At 39.3% G+C, this 23,498-nt stretch overlaps 1 protein-coding gene across 1 annotated transcript in view; it reads left to right on the top strand.

Moving 5' to 3' along the window:
- Positions 1-23,498, top strand: part of ERMP1 (endoplasmic reticulum metallopeptidase 1) — a gene marked incomplete at its 5' end in the record, with an annotated part of 51,904 nt that overhangs the window by 6,219 nt on the left and 22,187 nt on the right. The window contains 7 exons of the mRNA XM_082842839.1: positions 367-472; positions 11,545-11,691; positions 12,355-12,447; positions 14,878-15,090; positions 15,954-16,174; positions 19,148-19,322; positions 19,729-19,919. Of these exons, the coding sequence (XP_082698965.1) occupies positions 367-472; positions 11,545-11,691; positions 12,355-12,447; positions 14,878-15,090; positions 15,954-16,174; positions 19,148-19,322; positions 19,729-19,919 (1,146 nt within the window). The remainder of the gene's footprint in view (positions 1-366; positions 473-11,544; positions 11,692-12,354; positions 12,448-14,877; positions 15,091-15,953; positions 16,175-19,147; positions 19,323-19,728; positions 19,920-23,498) is intronic.

Here is a 23,498-nt window from a genome sequence, read left to right as displayed (position 1 = left end):
GTTTCAGAGATGTTTTGAGGCAGGCACACGGCATGAATGCCCAACCACAGGGATAGCGCCTTCCCTTCTATTGTTTTGCACTTTCTTTTGCACAGGCTCACACTTACTAAAGATGTTGTTTGGCTCCACTCATGGAAATCAGGCTGCCTTCTGTGAAGAGTGACTTTCTGCTGAGCAAACTGCACATGGCCATTAGGCAGAGAGAGACACACAGATAGATGTCTTTAGATCCTGCCTTTGAAAAAAATGATTGTTTTTTTTTATTCTTCCCCTCATCAACATAGACGTCCTTAAAAAAAGCAAAATAAAGACTTTAATAGTATAAGATTGTTTAACTGATATCTGTTTTCTTTCCTTCTCATTCAGGCCAGTCATGGTTTTATTACCCAGCACCCGTGGGCCAGCTTGATTCGTGCATTTATTAACCTGGAGGCCGCGGGTGTAGGAGGGAAAGAACTTGTATTCCAAACAGGTGTGTGAGGCTGTACGTTGTATATTTTAATGTTATTTTTGTTTTTATAAAAGTGGAAGTTTTTTGAATGTAAATAATCTAATGAAATGAACATTCTTTTAAAATCATGAGACAGTTTTAGCTTGTCTTTTTGAAGTTTTTAACAAAATAATATTAATGTTAATGTCATAAAAATCCAGTAATATGAATCAGAGTTCAAAGCTCAGATTTGTTTGGTTAGGGCATACTAAAATCTGATGTTGGTCGTTTCATGCCATTTTCCTGCTCTATTAGAAATTTGGGTAATGTATTTTAGCCAGAGATGTAGCATTTGCTAGAAGCTTAATAATGAGGAGTATTTTGAGGTATTAGGTGGGCTAGGGGAAGTGAGGAAGGTGATATGGGAACTTGTTTTTTATTTTTTAGCACCCTTCACAGACATGATATTGCTTAAGTTATAGAGATATGCTAAGTGCTAAGTATGTCTTCATAACCTAAACAGTACCACATTTTAATATTCTCCATCCAACTTACTTTAGACTTTTACCACTCAAAATGAATGTGTATTTTAACTTCAGCCAAACCTATGAGCATCTCAAGGTTATGAGGTCAGAAGCAAGGTTCTCCCTTCTTTTCACCTCAAACCTTTCTGTTTACTCTTCATCTGAATAATGAGAAGAGGCTGGTACCTAATATCTATAGGGGTCAGTGGATGCAACACTATTATCCATTTTCCTCTAATTCTGGGATGTCCGTCAGGATAAGAGGAACACTTGATATAACAACCACCAGATCAAAAAGCAGCAAGAGAACATTCTGTAAGCAAAGAGGACACTGTGTCTTTCTTTTCTCTGGTGAAAATACTAGGGCTGCACATGGGCAGGAGTGTGTCTTTGTATATTTTCCCTACTGGAAGCGTACTATAATTTAAGTACCTTCACATCCATACTTTTTAATTTATTATCACTGGACCCTGCCCCTGTACTTCTAGGACCCAAAGAAGAACCAGTCTGAAGGTTTAGTGTGTGCCTTTCCTGAATTTTTCTGTGCATATTTATTAATGCATACATATTCTGTGTGTATATATTAATATATCTTTCGTACATATAATCCAGAGAGGTTAAAACACATTTACCTAACTCCTGGGTATACATTCAAAAACAAAAACAAAAAGACAGAGACATTAATTTGAATAGTTACATGCACTGCAATGTTCCTAGCAGCATTATTTACAATTGCCAAGATATGGAAGCAACCTAAGTGTCCATCAACAGGTGAATGGATAGTGTGTGTGTGTACACAATGGAACTCTCCTCAGCCATGAAAAAGAATGAAATTTTGCCATTTGCAGCAATGTGAATGGACTTGGAGGGCATTATGCTAAGTGAAATCAGTCAGAGAAAGACAAATACCGTATGATATCACTTATATGTGGAATCTAAAAAATACAACAGACTAGTAAATATAACAAAAAAGAGGCAGACTCACAGATATAGAGCACAAACTAGTGGTTACCAGGGAGGAGGGGAGGGGCACTATAGGGGTAGGGGAGTAGGAGGTACAAACTATTGGGTGTAAGACAGGCTCAAGGATGTGTTGTGCAACATGGGGAATATAGCCAATATTTTGTAATAACTTTAAATGGAAAGTAACCTTTAAAAATTGCGTTTAAAAAAAAATACTTACCTAGGGTTAGCAAGGGCTAGACCCAAGTCATTTCATTTATTTATTTACATTTATTGAGTACTCATTTATGCTAGGTCTAATTTACAGTCCCTGCTCTTTTTACTAAATGCGGACAGTTAGACATAAAAATTCTACAGTTTACATTTTAGATATATTGCATTATTTGGAAGGATATAAACAAACTGTTAATAACAGTCACTTCTGGATGGTGGGCATTGCTGTCAGAGCTGTGGTGGGTGTGACTAGAGTGGAGGATGGGGCAAAATGTGAAAAGCCAATTTGAACTCTCCACTGCTTCATAAACTTACAATCAGAATTGGCATTACAGCTTTACTGATACTCTTTATAGTTTTCTGTATTGTTTAAATTTTTTGCATTTCATATGATTACTTTAATAATAAAAACAGACTTGTTACTACTTAGCAATATATATACAATTTAAATGTTTTACTCATTCTAAAATCCTCGTATTTCAAAATTAAGTTTTTTCTAGAGGGGCATCCTACAAATATTTGTAAAGAATGTTTCTCCCCTTTCTTTGAGTCTTTGTATGCTGTTTTCCCTCTAGGTTTTGGTAGCTTATTCTTGTGGCTAAACTGTATACCTGAAAGCTTTCTGGGCACTTTCTGACAGTCTAATACCTTTCCCAGTATTTCTCTCACTTCCAGATGCCCTTCCTACAAAAAACTAGCTTTCTTGTGGGGATTGCTTTCAGAAAGCTAGTTAGTGTTGCTTCCATGTCTGAAGAGGGAGGATGAGGCCTCCTGGGTCTGGAGTCCTGGGGAGCTCTGCCAGACCACCCTGTCCTCAGCTTCTGCAACAGGCGCTTTTATCCTACACAGTAGCGCTTGTCCTGCCCTGGAAACGTTTCCGTTAAAACAGTTTGTCCTCTCTAGTGCTCCATTGTCACTTCAGAGAGACATTCGTTTGGGGAGTTTTTAGTGACTAGAATAATCATTACTACCTAATTTTTAAAAAAATTTGTTTTATTTATTTATTTTCGGCTGCATTGGGTCTTCGTTGCTGCGCGTGGGCTTTCTCTAGGTGCCGCGACTGGGGGCTACTCTTCATTGTGGTGCACGGGCTTCTCATCGTGGTGGCTTCTCTTGTTGCGGAGCGCGGGTTCTAGGCACGCAGGTTTCAGTAGTTGTGGCACATGGGCTCAGTAGTTGTGGCTCGCGGGCTCTAGAGCACAGGCTCAGTAGCTGTGGCGCACAGGCTTAGTTGCTCCGCGGCATGTGGGATCTTCCCGGGCCTGGGATCGAACCCGTGTCCCCTGCATTGGCAGGCGGATTCTCAACCACTGCGCCACTAGGAAAGCCCCTTAGAGTATTTTTTGAGGTTCATCCATGTTGTAGCATGTATCAGTACTTCATTCTTTTTCTTTTTTTTTTTTTTTCCACCACGTGGCTTGCGGGATCTTAGTTCCCCCCAGGAATTGAACCCGAGCCCTTGGCAGTGGAAGCGCAGAGTCCTGATCACTGAACCGCCAGGGATTCCCAAGTACTTCATTCTTTTTTATGGCTAGATTATATTACATTGTATGGATATCCTGCATTTCATTGATCCATTCATCAGCTGATGGACATCTGGATTGTTTCCACTTTTAGGCTATTATGAATAATGCCACTATGAGCATTTGTGTGTAAGTCTTTGTGTGGACATATAGTTTAATTTCTTTTGGGTAGATCCCTAAGAATGGAATTCCTGGGTCATATGGTAAATTTATGTTTTAACTTTTTAAGAAACTGCTAAACCAAATAAGTTTTATTTTAGAAGAAATGTAAATTCAGATAATAGGAAGAATTTTTTTAATACTAGATTTTCAAAAAGTAAGTAGAATGATAATGCCCAGTTCTGATGAATACAGAGGAACAGGCATTTTCAAACACTATTGGTGGAAGTATAGATTGGTGCAGTTTTGGGGCAGTTTGGCCATATGTATCACTTTAAAAAATGTACAGACCCTTCTGTCCAGCAGGTCCACTTGCAGGAATTTATCCTGTAGAAATAGTTGCACATAGACGCATAGGTCTAAGTACTGCATAATCTTCTCAGCTTTTTTTTTAATAAGAATGAAAAACTGAAAACACCTTCCACGTCCATGCATAAGGGACTGGTTATATTAGTGTTGAGTTAATAAACATCTTACTTGGCTTCCATAAGAATATTCTCTGCTCTCAGTCTCCTTTTTTAGTTCCTCCTTTTTTTGTTTATTCTGGGCATTGATGCTACCAACTAAAGTTAGAAGAAAGCAGAGCAGAGGGAATGATGCTTGGTGTGAGTTGGTTCTGGACTTCCAGGGAACTTTGACTTTTCATTGTTGACATTGCGATCTGCCTCCCCTCAATATCACACATGCTCATGCCCTTTGCTTTAAGAAAGATGGGATGCATTCTTGAAGAAGAAATGGGTACACAAGAAACTGGAAGCATCATGGGATTTAGATGATGGCAGGAGAAAGACTATAAGGTGAAAATATTTCTGTGTGTGCCTCCCACCTTCCTCTGTGAGATAATTAAGATAAGAGCTTTCTGGGGGAGGCAGGATAGGTGGTGATTAAGAGCACAGCCTCTGTGTTCTGCTGACCCAAGTTCCAATCTCAGCTGTAGCATTGCAACCTTGGAGCTCCATGCTTCAGCTCCTCATCAGTAAAACTGGGATAATATAGGATTAATAACCAGTGCGTAGAATCCTCAAGTCTGTAATTTCTTGTTTAAGAGCTGCCTTTGCCCTGTTTATATCACAGAGAGTATCTTACTCAGTAGTTCATCTGCCTTCCCCATCCCAGTCTCCCCAGTCTTCCCTTTTTCACCAACACTTGACCTGTCTGTGACCTGTAGGCCTCAGTGGACAATCAGTGAGAGGATGGAGTAGGGCTGGAGCACTACTGTGCAGCAGTGTGATCTGAAAGGGGTCAAAGGCCAGGTAGTGGCTATTCAAAACCCTTTCCTACTGATGGATCTTACGTTTTTCTCAAATATTTTTTATGGTACAATGCATGAAGTGAACTTAAACTTGATGATATCCTTAGGTGTCTTTATTTCATCTTTTATTATAAACTAAGAAAAGTACACAGCTCTGAGAGTGCTCAGCTTAATGAATTTTTACAGACTAAGTCATGTAACTAGAACCCAGCTCAAGATTGAGAGTATTGTGAGTACTCCAGAAGCCTGAAGCCTCCTCTGTGTCCCTTCTCAGTCTTCTTTCCCCAAGATTACCCCATTCTAACTTATGCCTTGATAGATTTAATCTTGCTTGTGTTTGAACTTTCTGTAAATTGACTCATACGCTATGTTTTCTTTTGTGTATGGCTTTTTTTCACTCAGTATTATGTCTGTAAGATTCCTCTATGTTGTGTTTAGTTCATTCTTTTTCATTGCTGAATAATATTCCATTGACAAGGATATCCATTCTACTAGTGATGTTAGGTTGCTTCTAGGCTTTGGCTCTTATGATTGGTTTTAGGAACATTCTTATGAGTGTCTTTAGCACACGTTTGTGTATGCACGTTTCTGAGTGGAACTACTGAGTCATAAGGTGTGTGTAATTTCAGCTTTGGTAGATAACTTTTGGTAGATATATGCCATACTTGGATGCAAAAATCCTAAATAAAATATTATTAACACTGGTCCTGAATCCAGCAATATATGTGTAGTTATGTGTATGTGTATATGTGTACATATATGTACATACAAAAAAGATAATGCTTTCCAACCAAGTTGAGCTTATTTCAGGAATACAAGATTTTTTAAGTTTCAAGTGTACAACATAGTGACTCAATATTTATATATATTGCAAAATGATCATCAGTAAATCTAGTTAATACTCATCACCATAAAGTTGCAATTTTTTTTTCTTATGCTGAGAACTTTTAAGACCTGTTCTCTTAGCAACTTCCAAGTATACAAGACAGTATTATTAACTTAATCACCATGCTGTACATACACTACATCCCCATGACTTATTTATTTTATAACTGGAAGTTTGTACTTTCTGACCACCTTCACCCATTTCACCCATCTCCCAACCTCCCTATCTCTGGCAGCCACCAACCTGTTCTCTGTATCTATGAAGTCCTCTTTTTTTTTTTTTTGGTCAAGATTCCACATATAAGTGAGATTGTATGATATTTTTCTATCTCTGTCTGGCTTATTTCACTTAGGATAGGCTGAATAATATTCCATTGTGTGCGTGTGTGTATACACACACACACACACACATTTTCTTTATCCGTTCATCCATTGATGACACGGTTGCTTCCATGTCTTGGCTCTTGTAAATAATGCTGCAGTGAACATGGGGGTGCAGATATCTTTCTGAGTTAGATTTTTTTTGGATAAGTACCTACAAGTGGAATCATACAGTAGGTCTATTTTTAAATTTTTTGAGGAACATCAGTACTGTTTTTCATAGTGGCTGCACCAATTTACTTTCCCACCAAATTCACAAGGGTTGCCTTTTTTCCACGTCCTCACCAACACTTACTTCTTGTCTTTTTGGTAATAGCCATTCTGACAGGTATGAGATGATATCTCACTGTGGTTTTGATTTGCATATCCCTGATGATTAGTGATGTTGAGCACCTTTCAGGGACCTCTTGGCCGTCTGTTTGTCGTCTTTGGAAAAAATGTCTATTCAGGTTGTCTGTCCATGTTTCAATCAGATTGTTTGGGGGGTTTTTTGCTCTTGATTTGTATGAATTCTTTATATTTTAGATATTAACCCTTATCAGAAATGTTATTTGAAAATATTTTCTCTCATTCAGTACACTGCCTTTTTTATTTTGTTGATGGTTTCCTTTGCTGCGCAGAGGCTTTTTAGTTTGAAGTAGTCCCATTTGTTTGTTTTTTGCTTTTGTTGCCTTTGCTTTTGGTGTCAAAACCAAAGAATCATCACCGGGACCAGTGTCAAGGAGCTTACTGCCTATGGTTTCTCCTTGGAATTATATGATTTCAGTCTTTTAAAGTTTATTTATTTATTTATTCTGGCCACATGGCTTGCGGGATCTTAGTTCCCCAACCAGGGATCAAACCCGCCACCCCTGCATCGGAAGCTCGGAGTCTTAACTACTGGACCGCCAGGGAAGTCCCTGATTTCAGTCTTATATGTTCAAATCTTCAACCCATTTGGAGTTAATTTTTGTGTATGGTGTAAGATAGTGGTCCCTTTCCATTATTTTGCTTGTGGCAGTTCAGTTTTCCCAATATCATTTATTTGAAAAGACTGTCCCTCACCAATTGTGTATTTTTGGCTCTCTTGTTGTAAATTAGTTGACCATATATATGTGAGTTTACTTCTGAACTCTATTCTGTTCCATTGATCTATGTTTCTTTTTTTATGCCAGTATTATACTGTTTTTATTACTAGCGCTTTGTAATATAGTTTGCAATCAGGAAGTGGGATGTCTCTAGCTTTGTTCTTCTTGCTTAAAGTCGCTTTGGCTATTTGGGGTCTTTTGTGGTTTCATACAAATTTTAGGATTGTTTGCTCTATTTCTGTGAAAAATGCCATTGGAATTTTGGTAGGGATTGCATTGAATCTCTAGATGTTTTGTGTGGCACGGACATTTTAACAATATTAATTTTTCCAGTCTGTGAGCACACAGTTTCTTCCATTTATTTGTGTTATCTTCAGTTTCTTTCATCAGTGTCTTAAAGTTTTCAGTGTACATTTCTTTCACCTCCTTAGTTAAATTTATTCCTTGGTATTTTATGCTTTTTGATGCAATTGGATATGGGATTATTTTCTTAATTTCTCTTTCTGATAGTTCATTATTAGTGTATAGAAATGCAGATGATTTTGTGGAATGATTTTACATCCTGCAGTTTTACTAATGGTAAATGAAGATGGCTTAATATTTGAGTCACTCCATGTAGTCACCACATTATCAGAGTAAGGGAGAAAAACCATCTCAATTGATAATCTCAGCATAATCATCTCAGTAGATAAAGAGCAAGGATATGTTCCTTCAATAACAGTACATTTATCACACTCAAAAAGTGTGACATTAATATAAAACTGTTAGGGCTTCCCTGGTGGCGCAGTGGTTGAGAGTCCACCTGCCGATGCAGGGGATACGGTTTCATGCCCTGGTCCGGGAAGATCCCACATACCGCGCAGCGGCTGGGCCCGTGAGCCATGGCCGCTGGGCCTGCGCGTCCGGAGCCTGTGCTCCGCAAAGGGAGAGGCCACAACAGCGAGAGGCCCGCGTACTGCAAAAAAAAAAAAAACCCAAAAAACCCAAAAAAACAAACTGTTAGTGAATAAACAGTACATATTCAGATTTCTATTATTCTGATAACATCCTTTGTTTTGTTTTTTAGTCTGAGTTCCAATCCAGGAGCAAATGTCAGATGTATTTTGATACATCACAGTCATTATATAACACGCACATAAAAAATATCAGTGTGAACTTAATTATTATAAAGTGACTACCCTTCTAACCCCCACGTGTGAAAGAGGATAGACTCTTTTTTTTTTTTTTTTTTGTGGTATGCGGGCCTCTCCCTGTTGTGGCCTCTCCCGTTGCGGAGCACAGGCTCTGGACGTGCAGGCTCAGTGGCCATGGCTCACGGGTCCAGCCGCTCCACGGCATGTGGGATCTTCCCGGACCGGGGCACGAACCCTTGTCCCCTGCATCGGCAGGCGGACTCTCAACCATTGCGCCACCAGGGGAGCCCGAGGATAGACTCTTGCTACACCCTCCCAGAAGTTTTCCACCTGCCCCTTCACAAATACAACTCCCTCCCTCTCATCTAAGGTTAGCCATTATTCTAATTTTTATGATCATTACTTTCTTTCCTTTATAGTTTAGCTTTACCTGTTTTTCAATGTGGTTTTAATAATTTAATCATAAAAATTTATTAATATCTAATTGTAATAGTAATAATATTTTAATATTTTAACATGATATGGTTTGATAATCTGCTTCCCCACCATCATTTTTCTTTTTCCTTTTACATTTGTGTTCTTCTCAGTGCATCACATCAGAAGCATGTAATGTCTGTCTGATTACTGACGGTGTTAACCTTCTATCACTTGATTATATTTGCCAGGTTTTTGTACTTTGTAAAGTTACACCTTTGTAATAAATAGTTTGAGGCTGTGTAGATATCCTGTTTCTTGTGAAACTTTGATCCTAGTTTTAGCAATCATTGATGATTCTTGCCCCAAAGCATTTTTACTATAATGTTAGCCAGATGCTGTTTTCTGGGTCCGTCATTCCGTCTGTAGTTAATAGTTGGAGTTTGCTAGAAGGAAGGCTTTCTCTTCTCTCTTGTGTGTATTTATTTCAGTGTTTCATGTATGTTTTATTTTATGGATTTTATATTCTGTTATAATCATTTGGATGCATGAATTGTTCCAGTTTAGGCCAGTGGCAGCCCCTTCAGCTGGTGCCTGTCCCTTTGACATGTCTCTGACATGTTTGTTTGAGCACCTTCTTACTTTCTGGCACAAGATGATCCCACTTATCAGTATTTTCCTAGGCTCAGATCTGGAATTGGGCATGTCTCTAGGGAGAACTGGTTCTTTTAGTGGATAATTGTATTCAGAAGCAAAAATCTTGGTGCTGAGTAGGCTTTTTTTAAAAATATTTATCCTATTTGGGGTTTGTAGGGCTTTTTGAATTCATAGCTTGGTATTTAAGTTTTGGGAAATTATTGGCCTTTACCTCTTTAAACATTGCTTCTACTCCATTCTTTCTCCTCTTCCTCTGAGATTCCAGTTACTCATGTTAGACCTTTTCACTGTATCCCATATGTATTATAAGCATTTCTATGTTTTCCATCCCTATTTCCTTCTGTGCTTTAATTCTCTGGATCTATATTTTTTTCTTCTGTTGTGTTTAACTTTGTATTAAACTATATATGTATTAAAATTCTTAACATCAATTATTATGCTTTTTGGTTCTAGGGTTTCCATTTGACTAGGTCTCTCACTCTCTCTTTGTTAATAGGTTGTAGTTGTCTAGTGAAATTCTTGCTATCATCTGTGTTTTTGAATAATTAATAGTATTTATTTTAGAATCCATGCCTGGTAACTCCAGTCTCTGGGTCACTTGGGTGTCTGGTTCTGTAGTGTTTCTCCACCCCTTCCCTCCCCCACCGTTTATGGTTATTTTTTTCTGTAGGAAAGCAAATTGATTATCTGTTTATAAAGTTATAAAAATGTTAATATTCTTAGATTTCCTGAAATACAGTTACTTGATCTGTCTACAGCAGACAACTTTTTGGTAAATTTGGTTGTAATATACAACCCTTGAATCTCAGTGGATTACAATAGCAAAGGCTTATTTGTTGCTTGCATTACGTTCTGGTTCCTGAGTAACTGCAGCTACATCCCATGGTTATTATGTTCCATGTGTCTTATTCATTCTGAGACGTAGGCTGAACGAGAAGCCCTCATCAGGGATGTTTTAATCTCAGGGCCAAAGTTAATGGGAGAGATGGACCATGTGGTGGTTCTTCAGAGTCTTCTCAGTTGAAGTTCATTTCTCTCCCATTCACAGTCAATTGACTGAAGCAATTTATGTATGTGCTACTTCCCCAGGGAGGCATTATAAGTTATATGGGAGGGAGGAGTGAATAGTTGGGAACAGTAATACAATTTATCTTGCTATCCTAAAGAAAAAATTCCCACATTTGAAAAAAGCTGTATGTACATGAAGATGTTAATGCAGAATTATTAACAATGATAAAAATTTATAGTAGTAAGGAACTTTATGATATATTCAGTGATTATGCAGTTCTTAAAATGATCATTGTAATATCTAGCAACATAGGAAAATGCATTTAGTACACTGTTAAGTGAAAGAGCAATGTAGAGAGTATATATACCCTATCAGTACAGCTATGTACACAGTCATACATTTGTAAGAAAATAGAAAAATGATGATAGTTATCTTAGTGGTTTTTCATTTTTAAACTTAAAGTTTTTATAGTGCTGTTATTTTTTATTATTTTTTTTTTTGCGGTATGCGAGCCTCTTACTGTTGTGGCGTCTCCCATTGCGGAGCACAGGCTCCGGACGCACGGGCTCAGCGGCCATGTCTCACGGCCCAGCCGCTCCATGGCATGTGGGATCTTCCCGGACCGGGGCACGAATCCGTGTCCCCTGCATCGGCAGGCAGACTCTCAACCACTGCGCCACCAGGGAAGCCCTAGTGCTGTTATTTTATAATTAAAAGCAATTTTGTTTTCTTAAAGGTTATTTTTCATTCTAAAAAGTCATACACATTTATCAAAGAAATGTTGGAAAATACTGAAAATAGGATTAAAAAAAACAAACTCTTGACCTATCTCCCCAAATCACCACAGTAACTATTTCAGGTGTGTTTAAAAAATTACTATATTAAAAATATTTACCAGATTAACCTTGTATTATGTTGTCATGTTTCATTTCAGGTCCTGAAAATCCTTGGTTGGTCCAGGCTTATGTTTCAGCAGCTAAACACCCTTTTGCTTCCGTGGTGGCTCAGGAGGTTTTCCAGAGTGGAATCATTCCTTCAGATACTGACTTTCGTATCTACAGGGATTTTGGGAACATTCCAGGTATTCTGTCAGTCGTTACGGGCTTTTTTGTGACAATGATTAATCAAAAACAAGTTTTACATTTTGGAAGTTTGTGAGTGAGCAGCATTTTCTGAGAGCAAATTCTCTATGTGAAAACTGCATATTTTGACTTACTGAAAGAGAGACCCTGATAGTTTCTTTTTCTTTTAAACTCCAGTCTAAGTTAAATGTTTCCCTTTTCTAGAACATGTCATCTTGGCCCACAGTGTGACAGAACAGGGAAGAACTGGTTAGCACTTCATTCCCAAAAGATGGTAATAGATCCTTCAGGGGTCTTTTATCATTGTTATCTTGCTGTGCCAACTGCCCTGGGGGCTTGTACAGCTTATTTGAAGTTAAAATTTGGCTCTGGCCTGGCAAGGATGTCGATGGCAAAGTTTTGATGACCTCCTGTGCTCAATATTCCTACCCCTTGCTGTGTGAATTGTAATGCCCCAGTCATTATGTATTGAATTATGTACCATAACTATTGCTTCTGTGAGAATTTGGAAGAGAATTTACATCGTGCATTCATGAATGTGACAAAGCAATCATGTCACTGCTTTGATGTTTTGTCTTTCAGGAATTTAATACATTAAACAAATGGGCCTAAAGTAAGGTTGATGTTTAAAATGACTTTTTTTTTTTTCCTGTATGTCTTAGGAATAGACTTAGCTTTTATTGAGAATGGATACATTTATCACACCAAGTATGACACAGCGGACAGAATTCTAACAGATTCCATTCAGCGAGCAGGTTGGTATTCTAATTTAGACTTTTTTTTGCAGTACACGGGCCTCTCACTGTTGTGGCTTCTCCCGTTGCGGAGCACAGGCTCCGGACGCGCAGGCTCAGCGGCCATGGCTCACGGGCCTAGCCGCTCTGCGGCATATGGGATCTTCCCGAACTGGGGCACGAACCCGCGTCCCCTGCATCAGCAGGCGGACTCTCAACCACTGTGCCACCAGGGAAGCCCCTAATTTAGACTTTTGATATTAAGATGGAATACAATGGATGACCTGTAAACCTATAAATATTCTGTGTCCTGTGCATTAGGGAGGCAGTGTATGGTGTAAATGAGGTGGGGCTTTGGAGTTAGATGAGGCTTTGAATTTTAGCCTTGAAATCTAGTTTAGCAGTTAAGAACATAAGACTATTCATTATGAGGAATTTGAAAGGGTGTTGACCCAGGGTTATGGTCGGATTGCAGAGTGATGAGCCTGTAGCCAAAATGGAAGCTATACGTTGGAGGTGGTACAAGCACATCTTTGGGCAACTTGCCCAGGTCTGGAAAAGTTACATTGATCCAAGGTTGAGTGGTGAGGGCCAGTGAGTGGGTTATAGGACAGGTGTCAGGACAAGGGGTAAGGGAGTTAAAGTGTTTTCCAGAGAGATCCATAGTAGTCAGGGGAGGTGAGTCTGTTGCTGAGTCTTAAAAAGAGTTGGTGGGATTTGGCACAGTGGAAAAGAGAGGATGTCCCAAGTAAGAGCACAGCACGAGTAGGGTGTGTTTGTGTATGAGGGGCTGTTTGTGAGTAGATTGTCAGAGAATGGAGGTTGCATTTTCAGAAATAGAGGGAAATGAGGTATAAGTGTATAGGGTAGAGAAAATTGTAGAAAGCTTTAAAAATCAGCAAGAAGATGCTGTAGGAATAAGGACTCATTAAAGGCCAGAGTACACGAATGAATGATGGTTTAAAATGCTGTCAGTCTGGTGATGCAGTGTGGAGTGGATGGTGGAGACGTGGAGAGAGCCAAGAGTCAGGGCTGTTCCAACAGTAATTTTCGTGTGGAATAGTAAGGGACATAGACTGGGGTGTTGACCAAAGATAGAAATGAAAGCAAGGGGATAGAAAATTAGGTATATTTTGAATGTAAATTCAACAGAACTTGACAGATTAGATAAAAGGGGCAGCAAGGGGCAGCATCAGGCCTAGCTGGCTGTGGGAAAGATGATGCCATTGACCATTATGGGAACACGGGAAGGAGGCCCCCATCCAGAGCAGTCATGAAGAGGGGAAGGGGACTGAAGTCTGTCAGATGTAAGACGGAGGGTGTCTGAACTGACCAGATGAAAATATAGATACACTGTTAGAGCTCATGACAGAACTGGATTTCTGGGTTTGGAAATTAAAGGCATAGAGAAAACCACAGAGGTATGGAGAATGGAAATGGTTTTTGGAAGAGGGAAGCAAAGGTAGAGGACTAAACTTGAGCTTCGAGGAAGACACATTCTAAGGTGTGACAGAGGAGCCAAATGAAAGAAATCCCGCAGTAAGACAGAGGTGGTGTCTTCAGTGGAAAGAGAAAGTCAATGGGATGAGCAGCAGGAAGGAATGCCAATCATTCATGTCTCCTTGTAATTCTTCATTATTAAGTTCAAACTCGTTTAGTCATTGATTGATATAACAGATATTTGTGACGGCATCTGATGTGCCAGATTCTCCCTGATAATGGCTCTCCCAGCTCTCCAGTTTCATTGTTGAATACTCTCTCTACTCATTCCGGACTTTTTTTCCACCCTGTATTTGGAACTTGCCCTCCTCAGAGCCTTCATCTACACAGATGAACAGTCTCAGCCTGGACAGTCTCTCCCCCGATGTAGCTCCTGTCCATCCTTTAGCTGTAAATTTCACTTCCTCGAGTGCTTCCCTGACTTCTCAAACTCCACTCCAGTAGTCTCCCGTGATATGTTTTTAGGGGACTCTCTCCTTCTTATTTCTTTTTTTAATTGGGATATCATTGAAATTCCTTATTAATTCTTAACACACGTGTAATAACTTGTTTGGTGTTTGTGAGCTTCATGAGTTTCTTGGTTCCCCACTGAATTTTTGGTATCTAGAGCGGTGTCTGCTACATTAAGTATATATTAAATGAAGAAGGACTAAGAAACAGCCACTGGATTTGTCAACAGCGAGGGGAGAACTGATCAGGGAGTAGCTGTAATAAATAGAAGAGAAAGGATGAAGACCAGGTCACTGAGCTTTGAAGTGGAGAGGAAACAAGAGTAGGGGGCATGGACCTTATCTGAGATATTTAGTAAGAAAAGTGGGGGAGAGCAGTAGGATGGTAGAAAGCTATTTCTGTTCACAGTCTTTCTAGGTATTTTTTTACTCTAACAGTGGATGGTTTATTCAACTTTGTTACCTTTCTTTTCTTTCTTTTTTTTTTTTTTTTTACTAATAGGTGACAATATTTTAGCAGTTCTTAAATATCTAGCTACATCTGATATGTTGGCTTCTTCTTCTAAGTATCAACATGGAAACATGGTCTTCTTTGATGTGCTTGGCCTGTTTGTCATTGCCTACCCCTCTCGTGTTGGCTTGATAATTAACTACATGGTGGTAATGGCTGTTGTTTTATACCTGGGAAAGAAATTATTGCAGCCCCAACATAAGAGTAAGTATTTTCCTTTAAAACTACTGTACTGGCACGGGTATGGAATTTGCCTGAAGTTTTTTAGTCACTTTGCTTATATCTTTCCAAGAAGTTAAAAATCTTAAGAAAAATAATATTTGATTTATACTGTTGTAAGAAATTTGTAAATGAATATCAGGTTGATATGCTCATTATACTTTCAGTCATGGTGAAGCAGGCAATTTTTACGTACTTATGCACTTCATAGAAGTACCACAAAAGCTTGTGGAAAATGGTTTGTAAAGATTGACTTTTAGTGAAGAGTCCGATTAAAAAGTCTTGTCCACACTACAGACCAATAGCACACTGTTCTGGAATATAAATGAGCGTCTTCTGGTTAAATTGGTCTCCTTCTACTATGTTTTGTACTCTAAGTTGGTGTGTGCTGTTATCAGATAAAATATTTAGCAGCAATTTAAATACTCATTTATCACTCGTTATTTTCTCATGCTACTTCTATTCCTGTGTTAGCTTCTTTTAGTAAGATTTTACATGGAACTTTGCCTTCCATTTCTGCTGTTATTTCAATACACAAAGCATCCCAAAGGTGATGAAGATTAAGACGACCCACTTTTCTAGCCAGGAATATATCTGAACTGCTCCTGAAGACTTATCTCTTTGAGTCGTTTGTACGCACGGACTCTGAGTAGATGTCAATACTTGAATCTTATTCACTGATACTTTCCCTGTGTAGTGTTTAACAAACCTTACCCCTAGGAAATTTCAGTATTTTCAATTACAATGGTGAATTTTATTCTAATGTTTGCTCCTTTAATTCTACTAACTGGTTATGAAATTGATTTGATAAAGACGGTGATCTCTACTTTTTGTTTTCTCTCAATTAGCTGCTACCTACACAAAGGACTTCTTCTGTGGACTTGGCATCACTCTGATAAGCTGGTTTACTAGCTTGGTTACAGTTCTCATTATAGCAGTGTTCGTCTCTCTTATTGGACAGTCTCTCGCATGGTATAACCACTTCTACGTCTCCGTTTGTCTGTATGGAACTGCAGCTGTTGCCAAAATAATATTCATACATACCCTCGCAAAAAGATTTCATTATGTGGTAAGTGTTGGGCATATTTATTGATTTCTTTTTGCTGCCTTCTAGGATTGAAGACAGACTCAGGTGGGTGTTCCTTGTGATTGGCCTTTTGAGCTATCACAGATTGTTTGGCATGGCTATAGATAATTGACTCCCAGATCTGTGTTGACTTTCTGGAAGGCTTCTCATTCTGCGGGTAGCAGACTTCAAATGAGGTTATAAAGCTGCAAACAGTTTGGGGTGTTGGTGACAGCAAGGTGTGTTAGCATAGCCTTTTGCCTCTCCTGACTCTGCGGTTTTTGTAACCATGCTCTTTAATCTACCAGCCTTCCTTGGGATCACCCAATTATTTATATTTGAATAGCTCTGTTTTCCACTGGACTGTAAGCTCCTTGAGGGCATGGATTGTTTTGTTCATTGTCCCCTGTGCTTAGGCAGTGTCTGAAACAGCACTAACACACAGTAAGTGTTTGCTGTGTGAATGAACGTTGCGCTTAAAACTGCGCTTAAAGTTTTCAGTTTCCTTCACTTTTTTTTTTAACTTTTATGTTGTTGATGCAGATTCTTTCAGCATGCCTTTGTGGTCTGGGGGTTATACTGACATATTGCTAAGGAGAATAAGGGGAGGTAGATAGGGTTCCAAAATGATTTATGCTGACTTAGAGAATATAGCCATATTGTTGTGGTTCAACTGTATACCATTGTATTTTGTTTGGTAAAAACAAAATTAGGTATTAGGGTTATGAGATAATAGGACTAAAAATAATTACAGTGAGAGAGCAAGCAGTGGTTTCTGATTTTCTAAGAGAGTTAAAGGGAAAATCTTTCTTAGTTCCGTCATTTTCAAGACAGCCAGTGTACACCTGTTTTTTCGGTTTGTACTGCTGGGGATTAGAATGGAGACATGGAAGACTATAATACAGCATCCTTTCACAAGGATGTCTTTGGTACCTGAACCTTGGTCTCAGTTTCAGTTCATGTTGGGATATGATCTGAGGAGCCCTTCTGTGTTTCAGGCCCTATTGAAGAAAGGTTCTTTGAGGTTAGCCATCTGTTTATGGTTGAGCCAATGCTTGTATCTTAGTGGCTTCTGTCTCCAAAAGAATTATACCATGGGGCTCAATTTCACATGCTTATTCTTAGTGCAATGGTGTGTAATCAGTCAGAGCGTGGCTGACTGTCATTGATACGGCATTGGGGTGCAGTAGAGGGTAAGACAGAAATGCTTAGTAAAGTTCTACTTTGATTTCAGTTGTCTGATTACAAAACTTCGGGCTGAGGCACAATGTAAAGAATAGTGTGTTTTATTTTCATTTCACAAATGGTCTTTGAGTATCCAGTGGGCTTCCATGCTAAGGTCTGGTACAGAGATTCAGGACATAGTCTTTTTCTTTGAGGAGCTCACAGTTTCATTTGGGGATGAAATGATGGAGAAACCACAGGGGTTTCAGTACATTGGGACGAAGTGAAGTAGAGTGATATGTTAACAGTGCTGTAGGAATATAGGGCCAGGAGAGATGAATTCTGTTTGTGGAAGTCAGGAAGGCTTCATGAAGGAGGTGGTGACATTTGAACTGGGTTTCTGAAGCCTGAGTAGAAGTGTGCCAGATAGAGAACAGGTTGATGGGCAAAGGTGGGAATGTACAAGATGCATTTGGCTCACAGTCAGTAAAAAGTTCAGTGTGGTGAAGATGAGGTTGATAGGATAATAACTGAGAAAGCAGGCCAGGGTGAAGTTGGAGCATGACCCTAAAAATCAGTGGGGCCACAATTTAAAATTTCTAAGCAGGATATTGAGTGTGAGAATTTGTAATTTAGTAGGAACACACTGGTAACAGTGTACAGAATGGATTGGAAGGGGTAGAGGGATAATAGAGACGGGGAGAGGGGAACTAGATTTGAGGGATGTTTGGACTTGGGTACAATGTGGGAACAATGTAAAACATTTTCAGTTATTACAGTCTTCATTGTTGAGATCTTTGTTTTTAAATATCTGAGTGGAATTTGGCTTCAAATTGAATCCTAAGGATTATTTTATTCTTTTTAAAGACCATGACTCTTGATTAACAGTGTTGAACATCTAATTATTTAACGATGATAGCCTGTCTTTCATTGTCCAAAGGAGGTTTGTCAAGTGAACTTTAACTTGTTTTGAAAACATGTGACAAACTCTTTTGAGCTCTTGAATTAGGGACCCTTATAACAAACATGCCCTGGACTATACAGAAATGAGAAGGCAGAGGAGAGAGAAAAGCTTAAATATATCTATTTCCGTTTTGGTATTTCTGCACTAAAATTATAACTTTCATGTTTACATTAATAGAATTGCTGGTGCAGACGTTAAAATGTATTAAGTTCATATGGCAACTTTCTTCTGAAGAACTCAAGGTGCTGCACAGGAATCCTCAGACTTCAGAGCTCAAAAAATGTAGATCAAATTTTATAACGTGAAACCACCAGGAATCCAGGATGGGGGCAAAGTTGTGCTACAAGACCAGTTGGAGATAGAAAAGACTCAGGAATCAAGCAAAAACCCCCCATGGCTGTGTGCTCTAAAGGTCCTGCAGTTCTCAAGCTGTGCTGTTGGTGGCGCTGCAGCCGCCTTCACATAGGTCATTTCTCCAGTTTGCTTGACATTCCTTGTAAGTTGCATGAATAAAAGAGCTTACAGAGGTGAATGTTTTTAGGAGAGTCCTTTCTTCTATTTTAGAACATTTCCAAAGGTCTTTCAGCCCAGTGGAGGGAGAGCACAGATTATATACAAGTAATGATGTTTTTACCCCCATCTTGTTAAATTCCCCTTTCCTGTGCAGTAATTTGAATTTATTACTTTATGATAGGAGGTAGCTTTGTCAGTGTTTACTTTAAAGTTTAAAGGATAGACCCTGCTCCAAACAAAATATAGCTTTTTGGAGCAGTGGAAGTTACACTACAATAGAAGATCTTTCTGAATGGCCCATGAATGGGACGACTTGTATATTTTCTTTCTTTCAGAATGCCAGTGACCAGTATCTGGGAGAAGTATTTTTTGACGTCTCTCTATTTGTGCACTGTGGGTTCCTTACAGCTCTCACTTACCAAGGGCTCTGCTCGGCATTTATTAGCGCTGTCTGGGTGGCATTCCCGTTGCTCACAAAGCTCTGCGTGCACAAGGACTTTAAGCGGCATGGTAGGGTATTTTTGGTTGTGATACAAATGGGAAATACCTTAAAATACATAAGATAAAGCTTCCAGGAACTATTTCCATATTTGATCCTTTTGGGTAGGCTTTCTAAATTGTTGCTGTTTGTTTTTTTTTTTAACTTTCAGATCACACAGATTTTTATCTTACACCTTATACCTACCCCATCATTCTCACGTAAATGAGCACATGCTAATATATTACATACTTTGTTTTCTTATTTGTATTCTACCCTAAGTCAAAGTATTTTATCTCACTAGGATAACATGTACCAAAAGTGCAAGAGTCAGAGCTAACCTAATTTCTGTTAGGTGCGAAGGTATACCAGGACTATGAAAAGCTGTTATCTCACTGGAGAATTTCAGAGATGTGTTTTCTTTCTCTTTTTCTGTAGGTGCCGGAGGAAAATTTATTGCCTTTTACCTTTTGGGGATGTTTATTCCTTATCTTTATGCATTGTACCTCATCTGGGCCGTATTTGAGATGTTTACCCCTATCCTTGGGAGGAGTGGTTCGGAAATTCCACCTGATGTCGTGCTGGCTTCTATTTTGGCTGGTTGTACAATGATTCTCTCATCCTATTTTGTAAGGAAAAAAAAATTTTTTTTAATTTCCTTCTTCATTTTATATATAAATACATGATGAGTTTTGCCATGCTAGATCCTGTGAAATAGTGTTGATTCTACTATTAAGCAAAAGAAATGGTGAATGACTCTGCATATTGTGGGTTCGGTATGGGCATAAAATGTAGAAGGGGGGGGGTTGTTGTTATTTTTGCTTCCTCATCCTCCCAAATCCTCTGATTATACTTCTTTTCAAATAGCTTTCAAACTACCTGAATTTGAATGTGTGGAACGAATACCAAGTGAGAAGTGGTAGAGATTGCTTGGTGGTGAATTTTTAGAGTGTGTTTTGAACTTACTAATTAGAGGCAAATGTTAATAAATACATGGTAGTTTAATTGGTGCTGTTAGAGCTAGTGAAGGAAGACTAATTCTGATGAGGAGTTTTCCCTTGTCGTTCACCTGCCTTGGTGCTGGCGCAGCCAAGGTCACTGAACGAGTCTGTGTCCTTGAGTGACATACAGTTACAACACCCAAACATGCCTTCCTTTACCAAGTAATGAATACATGTTACAGGCCTTGTCATTTTACTGTATCAGTGTTCTGCCCTCACAGGGCGAGTGCTACCTGTGCCATCCCTGCTTCTCCTCCCTGGGACTCTCCGGAGGGAAGAAAAGACATGATGTAGAGTTGACAACCAGACTGCCCTCTGCTACAGCAAGCTCCAGGCAGAGTGCTGCCCTTGGCGTGGTGTCGGCACTCTCCAGGACTCAGGCCTGGCTGCTCTGTTTTGTGGCTCTTTTCATTGCAGTCCCTAAGAGTAAGAAGTATTTATTGAATACCTGTAGGTACACTCTGAGATTTGAGGCTAGGGTACCAAATAGAAAAAGTAGCTGTGACTATTATAGCTCTTTCCTTCATGGAGAGAATAGTGAGCTTTTTCACACTGATATAGTAAAGGGCATCTCATGTGGGGACTAGGGTCTAGGGACAGCAGATACAAGTACCACGTGCATGGCCAGCGCTGTCCATGCAAGTCCCTTAAATGGCAAATAAATAGCTGCATGTGTGACTGCGTATACAGCCCTGTAGAGTAATTCTTATGCACGCTATTGTTTGAGATCAGCTGTACTAGTTCTGAAAGAAATCTGAGCATTGCAGCCATCTTACTTTTAATATTATGGTTTAGTCCTTACTGGTATTTGCAGGGATAGATGGAAAATTCTAAAATGTTCTTTGTTGCCTTCAGGGTTTACTTCTTTTGGTTTTAATATTAAGGCTTTAAATCCTCTGTATATCTTAATAGATGGTTTGCTGTTGTGAGGACTAAAGGAGATGTAGTTTCATCACATGTAGATTAGGTTGTAATCTAGAGTCAGCTAAGTTATGAACTGGACCCCCCACCCCCCGCCCCTGCAGTGTATTTAAATCACAGTCAATGAATGAAAGCTACTGATGCTCATAAAAGATGATCAGAATGTGGGGCATTTCAGTTCTGTTCCATAGGGAAGGGGACAAAATGAACCCTGAAAACTTCACTGTGGAAATTGAAAATGACCCCAAAAGCATGGAAATCTTGGAAACCATAAGCAAGTAGATTAAAGTTTATTACCTTTTAAATTACTTTTGGAGAGTGGCTCTTGGAATACTTTAATGTTCATTATAATGTGAAATAACTCTGCTGCCCTTTGATGCTGTGGGTTATCATTCTCTTCGCTATTTTCTTACTTACGTGTAGCTGTGTTACAGATAGTGGCTTTTTACTAGAGTGAGACTTTTCTCCTTGGGTAATGGAGAATTGAACCACAATGCACACTTCAGAGAGCCTGTCTTTTAGTCCTTGGGGATTTATTAAATATATTTGCTAGGAAGCAATTAAATTGCTGTCAAATGATCGGTTAACAGGTTTCCTGGGGTTCCCCTGTGCTGGGGCCATCATGGTTGTACTGATTAAATGAGACTGCTGGTAGGAGCGGGATCAGGAGGAGATTCTCAGAGAGAAACAGAGAAAGAGCCAGCGCACACGGGGCACTTCATAGTCCCTTTTTATGCTTCTCTGCATTTTATTTCACACCCATTTCGGAACCTAGAGTGGTATCAGATGTAACATTTAAGACAAAAGACAGTAAAATGTGATACAGTGGGATCCAAACACACTGTCACTAGGCCGTTCTCTTCTTCCTTCTCTCCCACTCTCTGATCACCTTCTCATTTATCACCATTACCAAAGCTCTTCCAGAAGGTGGGTGGAAGAGGCAGAAGATGAGCCTCAGGACCTGGAGAAGAGAAAAATATGGATGTGGAAACTGTAGCTTAACCTGAAGTTGTAGGACAACTTTGGGTAGCAACAGGGTTGAGAATGGCAGGAACCACAGCATTATGACAGGGAGGTTTTATTTGGACCCAAACGACTCTGTATACCTAAACTTAACCAGTCTCCCAGTGGAGGCGAAACTTATTACTTGGCAGGATATTTGACCCTGTTCTAAGGAGCCACATTTTAAATATTGTGACTGTCAGGAGAAAGAGGGACGGACAGGGTAACAAATTGTGTTTTGCTGACTCACTGCCATAAATCCTTGGGTACTCTGTCTTATTTCTGTCCTTCAGTGTAAAAACATGAAGATCTTCGACTTAAGACCAGTACTGTTTTGCTGGAGATTACCCTGGCTGGCATATCGTTACACTGTAGATATAAAATCTCTTAGTTTCATATAGTAGAGTATATGGTAGGTTATGAATATCTGCTTAATTTTTCATTTTCATCTCAGTAAAAATATTTTCACATTTATGTTCTGCACTTTTCTACTTATTGACCCTGGAGGGTGGGCAATAAGGGGGAGAAGGCAAAAGGGGGAGCAGGGACTAGGTCATTGTTTCTCAAAGTGGCTCCTTCAGAACCCCTAAGGGATCTGTGGACATATTCTATAATCATGTGTCCTCCGCAATTTTTAATTCGGTGACTTTATTACAATTAAAAAATTAATATAAACATATTTAGGACTTCCTGGATGCCCATCTTGAGACTGAGCCACTTGCTTTTCCTGCCCAAGTTCAGATTTGTTATTTTGATTGTGTTGGCCTTGGTTAACTCTGCAGTGACAAGGGCAGAAGTACCTTTTTTCCCCTGGTTTCAATTTTCATAGTTTTTTTGGGTTTTTTCCAAGTGAACTATAAGTTGATTTACAATATTGTGTTAGTCTCAGGTGCATAATTACTTTTATTGCAGTTTTTCCTTATGTGCAGGTCCACAGGCAGAGTCTTGTAGGTGTATCTAAAAGATGAATCCAGCACATAGGCACATTATGAAAGCATTATTAGAACTTGAGTTTTGTTGAAATAGGCCTGCTTACTTGCTTAAAAGCTTACCTCTGGTTCTTTAATAAAAGGCTGATGTCATGATGTTTGGTACGGTTAAATAGTGTCTGCTGTGCAGTTAACTTACAGGGTTTGATAGAATTGGAAATAAAATAAGTTCACGGTTTGACTGATGGTGGATGTACATCCTCTAGTAGTCTCTTGGCTGAGCAGAGACACTGTCTCAGTTGCCTTTTTCCCTCTTACTGTCTGGCTGCCTGTCAGAGAGGCACCGTCATGCAGA

Source organism: Leucopleurus acutus, assembly GCF_964270905.1.
Source record: "Leucopleurus acutus genome assembly, chromosome: 7".
NCBI lineage: Eukaryota > Metazoa > Chordata > Mammalia > Artiodactyla > Delphinidae > Leucopleurus > Leucopleurus acutus.
Note: the sequence above shows the minus strand (reverse complement) of the source record. Positions and strands in the feature narration are given on the sequence as shown.